This window comes from Salvia hispanica, chromosome 4 (assembly GCF_023119035.1).
Source record: "Salvia hispanica cultivar TCC Black 2014 chromosome 4, UniMelb_Shisp_WGS_1.0, whole genome shotgun sequence".
NCBI classification, from domain to species: domain Eukaryota; kingdom Viridiplantae; phylum Streptophyta; class Magnoliopsida; order Lamiales; family Lamiaceae; genus Salvia; species Salvia hispanica.
This window is the reverse complement of record NC_062968.1, coordinates 57,186,275-57,199,593: the sequence shown is the minus strand read 5'-3', so window position 1 is coordinate 57,199,593 and position 13,319 is coordinate 57,186,275. Positions and strand designations below refer to the sequence as shown.

Below are 13,319 nucleotides of genomic sequence, written 5' to 3'. Positions count from 1 at the left end.
GATGACCCTTGGGGTATTTTGAGATTTTTAAAGTAATTTTACCAAATTTTCACCCTAAACACCATTTCTCTTTATGGAATCTTGCTCATCATTTTTCTCTTTCTCTTTTATACATTATTTTTTTCTTTTATACTTAGTACTTAAATAATTATATGTATTAAAAAGCGTACCTTCACTAAATATATTATTCATGGACAAAGCGAGTGTGAAATTATACTCCGTATAACATGAAGATTCATCTAGGAGGATGACAACCTTAGAAGTCACTTGTTAGAGTAGACATAACAACCTCAATGTCATCTAATATCTCACCTAATTAACAAAACATCACCAATCATCATGGGTTTCCCTGTCCCAACCAACACTCTACTCATTGCTTCAATTCCAAGACTAAACAAATCAAAACCACCATAATAATCATACAATTCTTGTTTCCCTTCTACGAAACCTTCAAATCTCCCCCTCTCCCACACCCTACCTAGCATCCCAACACACCCTCAAATTTTCGATTTCGGTTCGATTTAACCAGACATGAAAGGCAAACCACACAACCCTTTCAATCTCAAGACAATCTTGATATGTCTCTTCTTCCTTCTCTTCCTCTTCCTGATCCTCCGATCAACTTTCCCCTACCCCCAACACACCTCTCTCCGAACTCCGTCCATCCTCCACCCCTCGAACGCCTCGGAGGGCTGCCCCTCTCTCTCCAACTCCCCACCAACATGCACCAAAATCCCACCTTCCCTATCCCACGCATTACTCCACTATGCCACCCTAAACTTCACCCCACAACAAACATTCAAAGAAATCTCCATTTCCCTCCACATCCTCCAAAAAAAATCCCCATGCAACTTCCTAGTCTTCGGATTGGGCCACGACAGCTTGATGTGGACAGCCCTCAACCACAACGGCCGGACCGTTTTCCTAGAAGAGGACAAAGAGTGGATCGCGCAAATCAAGGCACAGATCCCTTCCCTCGAGGCCTACCACGTGGCCTACGACACAAAAGTGGCCCAGGCCGACGAGCTTCTCGAGGTGGCCTCAAGGGAAGAATGCAGGGTCGTGATTGACCCTAGATTCTCCAAGTGCCAGCTGGCGCTTTCTAATTTTCCAAGTGAGATTTACGACGTGGAGTGGGACCTCATCATGGTGGACGCCCCGACCGGGTACTTTGAGGGGGCGCCCGGGCGGATGAGCGCGATCTACACGGCCGGATTGATGGCGAGGAATCGAGAGAGCGGGGAGAGTGATGTCTTTGTGCATGACGTGGATAGGGTTGTGGAGGATAGGTTTTCAAAGGCATTGTTGTGTGAGGGCTACATGGTTGAGCAAGAAGGGAGAATTAGGCACTTCAATATCCCTAGTCATAGGATTAGTCCCAGTAGACCTTTTTGTCCATAGATATTTTAAAAAATAATGCATGCTTCCTATATTTCATGACCATTTATTTTATTATTGAAAATTGAAGATTCATATTGATTGTACAATTTTTCAAATTGAATGTATCATCAAAATTTTGGGAAATTGAAACTACAATACGACGCCGTATCGTCTCCACCAGTAGTCTATCTTCTTCTTCTTCCTCTTTCAATTCTCAACGCTGCTGCAAAAACAGAAACCGAATTAAGGAGAAATTGATCGCAATTATGGCGCAAAAGAAGAAAGAGCTGCTATCATCAGCTCCATGGAGGGCGGGGCCACAAGAAGACGAGAAATTCAAGGACGCGAAGATGAAGGTGACGTCGCAGCCTGGTGCGACGCCCACAATGCACGTCCCGGGAAAGAAGAAGTTCGGGTCGAAAAACGACGCCGTTGGAGAGGATTCTCTCACTGAAATCGACCCCGAGCTGCGCTACAGTTTCCAGCGCAATTTCCAGGTGAATTGAATTTGAAAGCTGCATCTGCTTACAGATTTTTTTCATTTAGTTTTTATGTGCATTTTGCAAATTGAAATCTGTGGTTTTCTGTGTTAGTTGTTTGTTTTGGCTATTCGTGACTTCCTCTCTCTTTCAATTCATTTTATAGTAGAATGTTAGCTAATTTGAAGACTCTATGCATTGCGCACGAGATGTTTGACAAAATGTGTGTTAAAGATCAATTCAATTTGATTCGATCAGTCGATTCAGCCATCTAGTTTGTTATGATAATTTGTTGCAGAGATGTTTTTTGATATTGAAAATGCTCTTCATTGAAGATGATAAGGTTTCATTGCTTTAGTTTTTGAAGGAGTGAATACATCAAGTTCTTAAGTCGTCTAAAAAACTGAATCAAGTTCTAAAATCACTTCAAAAGATCAGTCGATTTTGTAAATGTGACAAGAATCAAACTTTTTCTAAAGTCGAGACCTTTTGAAGCGAAAACGTAAGCTCGGGATATTTACTAAAAAACACTGAAAATTAGGGACACAAACTATAACTAACCTACATGATTTGCTATCTTTCTTTCTTCACTGTTTTCTAAAGTGATGTGTTACTTAAGTGCAAGACACTTGTGTCGTGCTACTGCGAGCTGTATAGCTTGGCAACGAGCGTTTCTTATCAGCAATCTTCTTCTAGAAGAAAGATAAGAACCCCTCCCATTGTTTGTGGATGGATTAGACCTATTATTGCTGTTTAATGCCATCTTGTGATGTTCCTGTTGTGACGAAACGAAGCTCTCTCGTGTTTCTGCAGTTCCTTCAAAATGTATTCAGCATTGATACGGTTGTGAAGCCCCTTCCTCCAACAATGGCATATAATGTCTCGCGCAATTTGTCCTTCTTCACAAGGATCTTTACACAGTTCTTTGGTGAGTCTGAGCCTCCTTCTCCACACTATCATCTAGCTGCATTCCTATTGTTTCGTTTTATGCATCTCTATCGATTGAAATGATTCATGATAAATCCTGTTTGGCGTCTCAAACCAGAGGCGAGAGCTTTAAAGAGAATGAAAAAATATGTTATTTTGACTGTTGTTATCTTTCTATCTTTGCTGGAGCCAGATCCCGATGGTATAGCAGATGCACAGAAATCGCTCGGACTAGGGCAGGAAGAGAAAGCTCGTAAAGTTCGTTAAGATGTTGATACGTTTTTTGGTAGATAACTTTGCAAATCTTCACCATAGAAAGAGCTCTGGTTTTCCTTGTATACATCTGAATTATTCTAAAGTTTCTGCAATTTGAATAAGCATTCTGTATCTTTATTGATTTCAGGATTATGTAATGAGCTTTCTGCATTTAAGATTCAATTAGGTTTTCCAATTCTGTCAAGAAAAAAATCCTTATAAGCTCGAAATATAGTTTTAACTCGTATCAAGTCAAAACGAAGCGTAAAATGAAAGACGATTTTCCAATGACGAAGAAACACTGTACATTTACCACCTAGTACCTCGTACAAATTATCTTATGAGAACAACATCTTCCTAGTATATAATTTAAAGGAACAAACATTGATGATATCAACACAAAACTGAAAAGGAGAAAACTGAGTACAGAACTGATGGAATATCTACTGTGGTGAACCTCCACGCCAGTAGCCATAACTGCTCATTCCACATTCTGAAAGAAATTTCTCGTAGTCACCTTCAAGCTCGTTGAAATCACGTGACGAGTCTTCGAGGTGAAGCTGCTCTTCGTCGTCTAGCAACAACTGCAGCAATGTTTTGAACGAAAAAGTCAGATTAGACATTCAATTTATGGTTCAAGTGAGTCCACGTATAAATAGACACCAACGAAGCATCACGAATTTGCCACCTAAGTGATGAACCAATCGTAGATCTTCACAATCTAATGGCTGAAAACGATTCCTATTTTATACGGGATATATCTGAACTCATTTGAAACACTGTCCAAAGATGCTTAAACTTGCAGAAGCAGTAAATTTATGAAAGAGAAAGGTATAACGAATTCACAAACGAGAGACAGAGAGATGTTTGTACTTACATCAGAATCTGGTGGAGATTCAGTATGCAATGAGTCTGGATCTCTCAAGTCGCTAAGAGCAGTTCTCCATCGCGCGCTGTGAGTCAATTTGTTCGCAGCTTTATGCCTCGAGTTTTTAGCTAGCATGATCTGGAACACGGCCATTATGCATCCAATGCAAAAGGCCACCGCAGCAATCATAACGGGAAATGAGCTGAAGGCCTTAGCCTGATCATCAAATTTTGTTTAACATAAATTTGAATGAAAATTTTGAGGTAAACGAGGAAAAAGGCATGGGAAACGCTTACAATGGGAAATTGATGGAATGGCATAGTGGAGATTTGATTCTTCCATTGTCTGATTTGAAATCCCAACCTCGGAAATCCATTTGGCAATGGACGTCCCTCAGAGTCGCACTGATACAAAAGATCAAACATAAGAAAATCGAACTGAAGAAAGATAGGAGTAAGAACATTCAATGCTTCACAAATATCTCACACATTTGGTTCATGACATCCATTTTTTCTATGTGATAGTATAAAAGCTAATCGACAACATCTACAAGCTCAAATTCGGCTGCATTTCTTTCCTAATGCCTACCACCGAAAGCCATAAAAGGTCATGAGGCCAAACCACAAAATGAGGGGGATTTATTGTTGAGAATCTAGAGTCGGGTTAGGCAATGTTTCATAGGTCATAAGGAAGATAAGAGAGCAAGAAATTGATGAAATTCGATAAACATAGTCTACGAACTATGCAACTAAAGTGATAGCATAAAAAGGCTACAGGATCTGAAATTCAGCATTCTAAAATTGCATTTCTTTCAAGGACTTATCACATCAAGCATAATCAACCCTGAGCAATGCTGAATTCACACGAGAGTCACAAAGAATTACGGAGACGAACCACACAGCAAGAGGCAAGATTCTCAAGAATCCAGAGTCGCGCTAGCCAGTGTTCTTACATCATGATTCATGAGGAAGATAAGCAATAAAGAAATTGTCGGAATACAATAAGAATGGTATGGGAACTAAGCTGCTAAAGTGATTGCATTTCTTTTCAAAGCCTTAACACAGAAGCATGATTGTGTTCGATGTTAAATTTACTAATATAAGACCCACAAAAGTTATGAAGTCGAACCACAGAGCAGAGAGTCAAGGTTATCCAGAGCCGTGCTAGGAAACGTTCTTACACTAGGAAGATAAGCAATCGAGAAATTGTTGAGCTTGAAATTCTATAACAATAACATAGGAACTATTGTAAGCTGCCAGTAAAGTGACATATCCACAAGCTCCCAATCATGTTCCGTTTCCAATTTTTATCACCGCAAGCATAATTCTGGCCAACATTTATTCACACCACATATAAAGCCGAACCAAACAATTTTAGAAACATTTAGGCAGATAACTATTCAAGAAAAGATGGCAATCGAGCAACTGAACAACAACGAGGACGAAAAAGGCTAACCAGTTGAGCACATTCAGAAGCAGCAGAGGGGATTTTGAGACATTGGCCTTCGAATACAACATTAACATCAGCAATCTCCTTATTCGAATCAGCAATTTCAAGAACTGGCACCCCATACAGTTTTGAAATTGAAGTCAGAGTTTCACCTCTACCATGTTCAAAACCCCAAGTAAATATTAGGCATAATCAAAAACCATTAAACAACACTAAAATCCAGCTCCAATTTCCAACATAAAACTTCAAAAAGCTAAAATCTTGCTTAATTGCAGCTCCAATATTCAAACACAATAAAAAAATCCAACAAAATGAAGGATAATAACCCCAAAAAAAAAGTCCAAGAAAGCTAAAATCTTTATCAATGCAGCTCCAATTTTCAAACACAAAACACAGAAACCTTAACAAATACAAAATCAAAATAAAAAGCTAAAATCTTGACCAAATACATCAATTTTAAACAAAAATTAGAAAAAAATGCTTCTAGAAAATTTTACTCTTTAACTACATGAACCAAGATTTTCTTGCTCATGAAATGGCCCTTCCAAGCAATCCTCTGAATATTAAGCTTCCATCTCTGTACCATAAAAACCCAACAACAATTAGCTCAGATTTTCACAAAAAGAAACAAATTTTAATCCAAATAAAGTTCCCTAGAAAACCGCTAAATGCGTGAAATTTAAAGAAGAGAAAATTTCGTAGAGAGAGAAAAAGACCTGAGAAAGTAGAGCAAATTGGTTGGGAATGAGAGGAGATGGATTGGAGATGGGTGTTGGAAGAGAAGATTGGCTAAGCTTCAGTTCCATTGATCATTATTTCTTGCTTTTTTGGTTATGTCTGATCACAATCACTACACTGTTTTGTTAAAAATTTTAATTTTTATAATTATATAAAAAATGAAAAAGCTTTGAGGTGAAAGTGACCAAATTATTGGGCCTTTGTCTCATTAGGTTGTGGGCTTTGAGCCCAATAAAAAGTATTCTCAAAAGCCCTATTAAAAAATAAAAAATCCTCAATATTATAGAAAAATATTTCAGAAAAAATATTCATTATTTGGATATTACTCCCTCCGTCCCACATAATTCGTCCAAATTTTCCATTTCAGTCCGTCCCATATAATTTGTCTCATTTCACTTTTATCATTTTTGGCAGTGGACCTCATATTCCCCTAACTCATTCCTACTCAGATTTTATTATAAAACTAATATATAAAGGTATCACATTCCATTAACTTTTTCAACCCACTTTTCATTACAATTCTTAAAACCCGTGCCCGGTCAAAGTGACCCGAATTATCCGGGACGGAGGGAGTAATTATTTTTATCCTCATAAATTGTCTAGTTCGGCTTGTCTCGTTTCTTTTTCGCATTTTATTTAGTAGATTAAGATTGTAATGTAAAGGTGTACAAATTATATTTAATACTTCATCCGTCCATGAAAAATATATCATATTTTGAACGATGCGAGTTTTAATGTAAAATTGGTAAAGTACTGTAAGAGAAAGGGAAAAAAAGTAAGAGAGAAATAGTGTTAGTGAAATGTGAGATCCATATTCTGGCCTCCACAGTTTGATTAACTAATGTATTAGTTCGATTAATAACCGAATCGACCATACACCCAACCCTATCCTAGTTTGTACCATAATTAGTTTGTATTTTCTATTGGTTTGCTAACAAAATTTATGTAATATACTCACATCAAATAGAGTAGTCAAATTAATTTACCCAATACACACACCACGATGGATAAAGTGTCATTCTATACATATGATTCAACGTCTAACATTTCATGATTCACGGATAAATTAATTAAATTTCACTCACCTTTACCAACAAACAAACACAATTGCTCACGAGATTTGAGCTCTCATCACCGCTCATTTTAGCACAAAAACTATAGTAAAAACACAACCAATTTTTCATTCATGAACTACACCTAAAAGAGAATTTTCCAATCACGGATTCCAACTTCTCTCGAATCCAAGAATCTCAATATAAATAAACACCAAAACAACCCAAAAATCCCCACCACCAAAAATAAACATTGCAAAAAATGTATATTTTCCGACAAATATTTTTGTGGGCAATTCTCATTTTCTTGCACTTAGCAAATGCTAAGGCTTGCAATAGCAATGGGTGTTCACAAGTTCGAGGTTTCTTCATATTTGGAGATTCACTAGTTGACAATGGCAATAACAATGACATGTTGACTCTTGCTAGGGCGGACTATAGTCCCTACGGCGTCGATTTTTCGGATGGTGCCACGGGGCGTTTCACCAACGGCCGTACCTTTGTTGACGTGTTAGGTAATTCGGTCGCTTTTTACCCTTTGCACGATCACGAATTTTTACGTATTTTGCACTTTGATGATATTTTATGTTTATTTTGTATATTTTGCAGCTCAATTGTTGGGGTTCCCTAACTACATTCCTCCCTATGCTGAGGCTCGTGGCCGAGCCTTGCTGCAAGGAGCGAATTATGCCTCGGGGGCATCTGGAATACGAGATGAAACAGGAAATAATTTGGTATGTATGTATTTATATAAGTAATTATTTAATTGAATGAGTTTAGAGTTTAAGGTTTATGGTCAACTGAATCACCCATAACCAAACAAATCAACTTATAGTACTATATTATATGCTTTTGAAATTATTTTTATTTTAGCACCTCTCCTCAACAAAAAAAAAATTCAATTTTAATTCCCCAAAAACTAATTTCTGCATCCGCCCTTGACCCGCAGGGTGACCACTCCTCGATGAACCAACAAGTCTCGAGCTTCGCCAAGACAGTGAGGCAGCTAAGGAGATACTTCAATGAAGACAACGACAGCCTATGCAACTACCTAAGCAAATGCATCTTCTACTCGGGTTTAGGCAGCAACGACTATCTCAACAACTACTTCATGCGCGACTACTACTCAACCGGTGACCAATACACCCCCGCAGCCTACGCAGCTTCCCTCATTCGCGACTACACCGAACAATTAACGGTTCGATTTCAAAATTCTCTTCAATTTCTTCGAAAAATTCGATGATTTTACATCGAATTTACAATTTAGTGGGAAATTGTGTCTACTAGTCTAAAATGACTAGTACTATTTGACTCTAATTTATTAAGTTAGTTATTTAGGTTGTACTTTAAAAAAATAATTCTGTCTATCTATTTTTAAAATCCTGACTTCGTCACTGCTTGTTGATTATTAGGACTTATACAATTTGGGGGCGAGGAAGGTGGTGGTGGCCGGAGTCGGACCAATAGGCTGCATACCGTATCAGCTAGCGCGACTCGATGGGAACAACAGCCGATGCAACGAGGAAATCAACAGCGCGATCTCCCTCTTCAACGCTGGCCTCAGAAGAGTCGTGGACCGGTTCAATGGAGGCCGGTTTCCCGGGGCCAGATTCGTGTATCTCGACTCGTTTCAGAGCAGCCAAGATTTGATTGAGAATGCAAGAACATATGGTACAAGACTTGCAACTGCAAAATTGTACTAATTTTAAAAAAATTTATTTGATTTGATTTTTAAAAAAATTATTTATGGTTTTGGAATAGGATTTGATGTGATTGACGAGGGGTGTTGCGGCGTGGGGAAGAACAACGGGCAGATCACGTGCCTCCCGCTTCAAATGCCCTGTGACGAGCGCGGGAAGTACGTGTTCTGGGACGCGTTTCATCCGACTGAGGCCGCGAACGTCATTCTCGCCCGAAAAGCATACGGTTCTAAGACGAGATCGCATGCGTACCCTATGAATATACAACAGTTAGCGTCGCTCTAGCAACGGAAGAGCGCGTATGGACCCAACTTTTAGCGTATTCCAAAAAATATCCTTGACTCGAGTATTCACTTTAAAACTTCTAATTTTGAGTGAATTTTGATTTCTAGTGACGGAATAATGAATCAACTCGTTGGATTATCAGATGTTTCATAGATGGACTTTTTTTCCATCTAAGCATCAAAACGCATCTAATAATCCGACATGTGATTCATCGTTCCGTCATTGGAATTATGAGTTACTACTATTAATAAAAAAAAATCAAAAATTGGAAGAATTTAAAGTGAACGTTAGTTCGCAAGTATTTTTTGGAAAACACTTAAAGGTGGTGTCACAATCTATGGATAACCATTTTTCACTTTCAAATGTTCTAGTTTTCTGTATTACTACTATGTAATAACCATTTCTATTCCTTATTACAAATGTAATTTTGATGATGAGTCGATGAATTGTGAACTAGTGTTTGTTGCAATTGAAGTCATATTTGGAATAAAAATCAAATAAATTCAAGTGCAGAAGTAGAAGAAAAATAATCTCCATAATTCAATTTTCATTACTTAGAGCAAGTTCATTTCTACACATTTGGTCACAATTTAGATACTTAACAATCATGATTGAAATAGAAACAACATATGTTTTCTTATAAAAGACACAAAATTAGCACCTACAAATCACAACAAAAAAAAACATTAAACTTCAAAGACGAGCAAGTTGTGCTATATTGACAGGATAAACAACATCACTACTGCCATTGAAGGCCTTCCTCCCTAACAAGACATTCACGGCCTCGGTCGGGTGAAACGCGTCCCAGAAAATGAACCGGTTCCTATCAAGGCACGGCCTCTGAAACGGGAGACAAGTTATCTGTCCCCTGTTCCGCCCAATTCCACAACACCCACGGTTCACAACAGTGAAACCTACACAATCAATCAATCAATCAAATTTATTTCTACAGTACTATAGTAGTAGAATTATTTTACTAGAGACCGAATTTCGGTATCAGTCTTCAAATTTAATGTTGCAATTACTTGCGTCTCGTACCATATGACCTGGCATTAGCCAGGAGATCACTGAACATCTTGTTGATGTCAATGTAGGAGAATCGGATACCGGGAAGATTTCGGATTAGGTTGTTTATCATGACCTTCGTGTTGAAGTTGAACGGGGCAACGAGTTTGTTCACGTCCTCGTTGCACAACCCAGTCCTGCTCTGTGCTAGAATGCTCGGGATGCAGCCCATTTGCCCTAATCCGGCTATCACGAACTTCCTAGCTCCTAGATTGTACAATCTCTGCAATCGAGAAGTCATCATTAATTATTGCAAAATAATAAGACAAACTGTCTTTTCAAAATCTCAAATTTAAAATTTAATTTTGCACGACGATGATTTTTTTTTTTTTCGTCTGTCCCTGACTTACAGTGAGCTGCTGGGAATATTGTTTGACTAGGTAATCAGCGTATTGTTGACCATCGTATTGATTCTTGGTGTCGTAGTTGGGCAAGAGGTAGTTGTTGAGGTAGTCGTTGCTACCCATTCCGATGAAGAAAATGCACCTCGACAGATGATGGGCCATCTCGTTAGCTCCGAGGGTGCCCGTGAGCTGGTCGAGAGTGTCCTCGAAGTTTCCGATCTGCTGGTTGAATGGTATTCGCCTCATCTGCATCCCCACATCACATTACTAAACAAATTTTGATATGTATAGCACATAATTTAATTGTATTGATTCATCTAATTAGTATAACACCAATAATTAGCTAATTCTAAAAATTGTTAATATTTCATGAATTTAGATAAATTAATATGATTGTCATTATGTAAAAATATAAAGGGACCAGTTACATAATAATAGATTATTTTTCTTATTCTACCTAATTTCTATCTAAATATTTCACGTTTATTTGCATGGAAGAGAATATTATTTATTAAAAAATAAAAACTCACAAAATTTCTTCCTGTGATGTCTAGAATTCCAGAAGCAGCAGACGCAAAATTAACTCCACGTTTCATTTGTTTGCCGGAGGCCTCCGAGTGAGGAGGGATCAACGGAAGTCCAAGCAACTCAGCTGCACGTACCACCCATTTATGCACGGTCATATATCGACTCATTTTGTCATTTTAAGATGTTCACTGTATAAACACTAACTTTTCTTTATAAAGCTACTAATTTTAAATACTAAAGTCAAAATAGATCTTTAAATCGTTGACACATACCGATGGTGTCGACCATGGTGTAGCCGTTGGAGAATCTTCCGGTGGGGCCGTTTTTAAAATCGATACCGTAGGGAAAGTAATTGGCTTTAGCAAAAGAAGGCAAGTTGTTGTTGTTGCCACTGTCGATCAATGAATCGCCAAAAACAAACATGGCCGGAGCCAAAGGCTTTCGTTTTTTTCCTCCTCCGGTTGCATCTTTGGCATAGCATAAGCCTGCAGTGAGAGATAGGAAGAGCATGAAAAAGTTGAAGAAAGTGTTAGCCATTTTTTTCTCTAGGAATGATGAGTGGGAAAAGGGAGGGTGGCGGAGGGGTTAAATAGGCGGAGGAAGGCGGTGGTTGGGGGAGGAGTAAATAGGCTCACCTGTATTATGTTGCAGTTAATATGCATCAAAAAAATTAATTACTTTTTCTCTAATGTTTATGTGCATTTTCTCACTCATCACTTGTTTTATAAAATGATTTTTATCACCTTTAATATATGTATGCTTTATGTAGTTTATCACTCTTTTCGTCCCACAATAAGAGCCGCATTTCACTTTTGTCATGTTTTCACTGCACTCACATTCTATTAAAAATCAGTATAAAAAGTGGACTTTATATTCTATTAACTTTTCCAACTTGCTATTCTTTATATTTCTTAAAATATGTGCCCACACCAAGTATGATTTCTATTGTGGGACGGTGTACTATTTACTACCTAAATATAATGGCATTTGCAACATTCAATTTGAAATTTGCTAAGATTTCAATATGAGACTTTGGTCTTTGGTCTCATGCAAGAATCATTGTTAGGTTAATTGTGTAACTTTTGGAGTTTTGCTATTTAATTTGGGGAGAAATTGTACATTTTTTAAAATATTTGTTTTGTGTGTGTATATATACATAATACTCCCTTCGTTCCATAGTAATGGAGACAAAACTTTTCGGCGCGGAGATTAAGAAAAATTGTGTTAGATGAGTTAAGTAAAGAGAGAATAAAGTGAAAAATGAAAAAGGTAGAGAGATGAAGAGAGAAAAAAAAGTAAGAGAGAGTAAAGTAGGTGTGGAAAAATGTGTTGACTTTTACTAAAAAGGGAAATGACTCTATTACTATGGAACGGAAGGAAATGGAAAAACGCCCCTATTACTATGGAACAGAGGGAGTACTACATTAGGGGAGTGTTAGGGTACCACCACCTCTTAAAATAACATCATACCACCATTTCTAACCAATCATTTGTACACGTGGACAAATAATAAGCTGCCATGTGGCAAAAAAAAGGGTAAAAAACACGGCCAGCAATAATTTGTACACTATACAACAATTTTTCTCGGCCAGCAATATCCAACACGCTATACAGCAATCTATAGATTATTGTGTAGCGTTTATAATATTGTTGTATATATGATGTCACGGTATCACTTTAAGAGATGTTGTCATTTTAACACAAACCTAGTTACATGTATTTATATCATATAAAGAGTTAATGTCATTGCTATTTAATGTAATTGGGCTAGACATTATATTAAAGTCAACAGATCAGACAATATACGAAAACACGTAAAGATTGAAAAGACATTAATATTCACCAATATTAAGGTTGGCTAGCTTTTCCTAATGTCAACGAATCAAATCTTTCAAAAGAGAGAGAAGACCATTCGATGAATCAAGAGAAGACACAGAGATTGGAAACTGTTGAATTCAAATTCAAGTTTTTTTTTTCCAACATGTCAAAGGCAATTCAAATTCGATTGACCAACTACTGCTGAGTTCGATTTTATTATTTTATTTTACTTTAAAATTTTGAACAAAATTTTTAAAATGACACGAGTTTCAAGGATTTAATGGCTTAATATAAATATTTTAAGTAAATAGTCTAGAGTTTTGTAGACGAAGGCTGCATTATTCAATTAATTTGTCTATTGTTGTGAAATATAATCTTAATTAGGATCTTAATTCGAATCAAATTTTGGTGAAATAAAATCGTTATGGCGG

The 13,319-nt window shown here is 37.4% G+C and overlaps 5 protein-coding genes across 5 annotated transcripts; 3 read left to right on the top strand and 2 right to left on the bottom strand.

Annotated features, from left to right (window-relative positions):
- The first annotated feature begins 429 nt into the window (after positions 1 to 429).
- Positions 430 to 1,473, top strand: LOC125222824 (glucuronoxylan 4-O-methyltransferase 3-like). Its single transcript, XM_048125656.1, has one exon. It carries the CDS (start codon positions 532 to 534, stop codon positions 1,399 to 1,401), a length of 870 nt encoding a protein of 289 aa, XP_047981613.1. The 5' UTR covers positions 430 to 531; the 3' UTR covers positions 1,402 to 1,473.
- A 39-nt stretch (positions 1,474 to 1,512) lies between these two features.
- Positions 1,513 to 3,237, top strand: LOC125222826. Its single transcript, XM_048125658.1, has 3 exons — positions 1,513 to 1,877; positions 2,673 to 2,787; positions 2,980 to 3,237. The coding sequence occupies exons 1-3, from the start codon at positions 1,647 to 1,649 to the stop codon at positions 3,051 to 3,053; spliced, it is 420 nt and encodes a 139-aa protein (XP_047981615.1). The 5' UTR covers positions 1,513 to 1,646; the 3' UTR covers positions 3,054 to 3,237.
- Positions 3,238 to 3,306: 69 nt separating this feature from the next.
- Positions 3,307 to 6,213, bottom strand: LOC125222825. The gene is made up of 6 exons (XM_048125657.1): positions 6,075 to 6,213; positions 5,856 to 5,935; positions 5,365 to 5,512; positions 4,206 to 4,313; positions 3,919 to 4,125; positions 3,307 to 3,625 (listed from the first exon to the last, which is right to left on the bottom strand). The coding sequence occupies exons 1-6, from the start codon at positions 6,162 to 6,164 to the stop codon at positions 3,485 to 3,487; spliced, it is 774 nt and encodes a 257-aa protein (XP_047981614.1). The 5' UTR covers positions 6,165 to 6,213; the 3' UTR covers positions 3,307 to 3,484.
- A 1,187-nt stretch (positions 6,214 to 7,400) lies between these two features.
- LOC125220104 (GDSL esterase/lipase At1g33811-like) lies at positions 7,401 to 9,648 on the top strand. Its single transcript, XM_048122240.1, has 5 exons — positions 7,401 to 7,663; positions 7,758 to 7,882; positions 8,098 to 8,346; positions 8,561 to 8,819; positions 8,910 to 9,648. Exons 1-5 carry the CDS (start codon positions 7,411 to 7,413, stop codon positions 9,131 to 9,133), a joined length of 1,110 nt encoding a protein of 369 aa, XP_047978197.1. The 5' UTR covers positions 7,401 to 7,410; the 3' UTR covers positions 9,134 to 9,648.
- Positions 9,649 to 9,744: 96 nt separating this feature from the next.
- On the bottom strand, positions 9,745 to 11,607 carry LOC125221503 (GDSL esterase/lipase At1g71691-like). The gene is made up of 5 exons (XM_048123622.1): positions 11,343 to 11,607; positions 11,073 to 11,194; positions 10,549 to 10,788; positions 10,172 to 10,421; positions 9,745 to 10,047 (listed from the first exon to the last, which is right to left on the bottom strand). Exons 1-5 carry the CDS (start codon positions 11,605 to 11,607, stop codon positions 9,827 to 9,829), a joined length of 1,098 nt encoding a protein of 365 aa, XP_047979579.1. The 3' UTR covers positions 9,745 to 9,826.
- Positions 11,608 to 13,319: the final 1,712 nt, after the last annotated feature.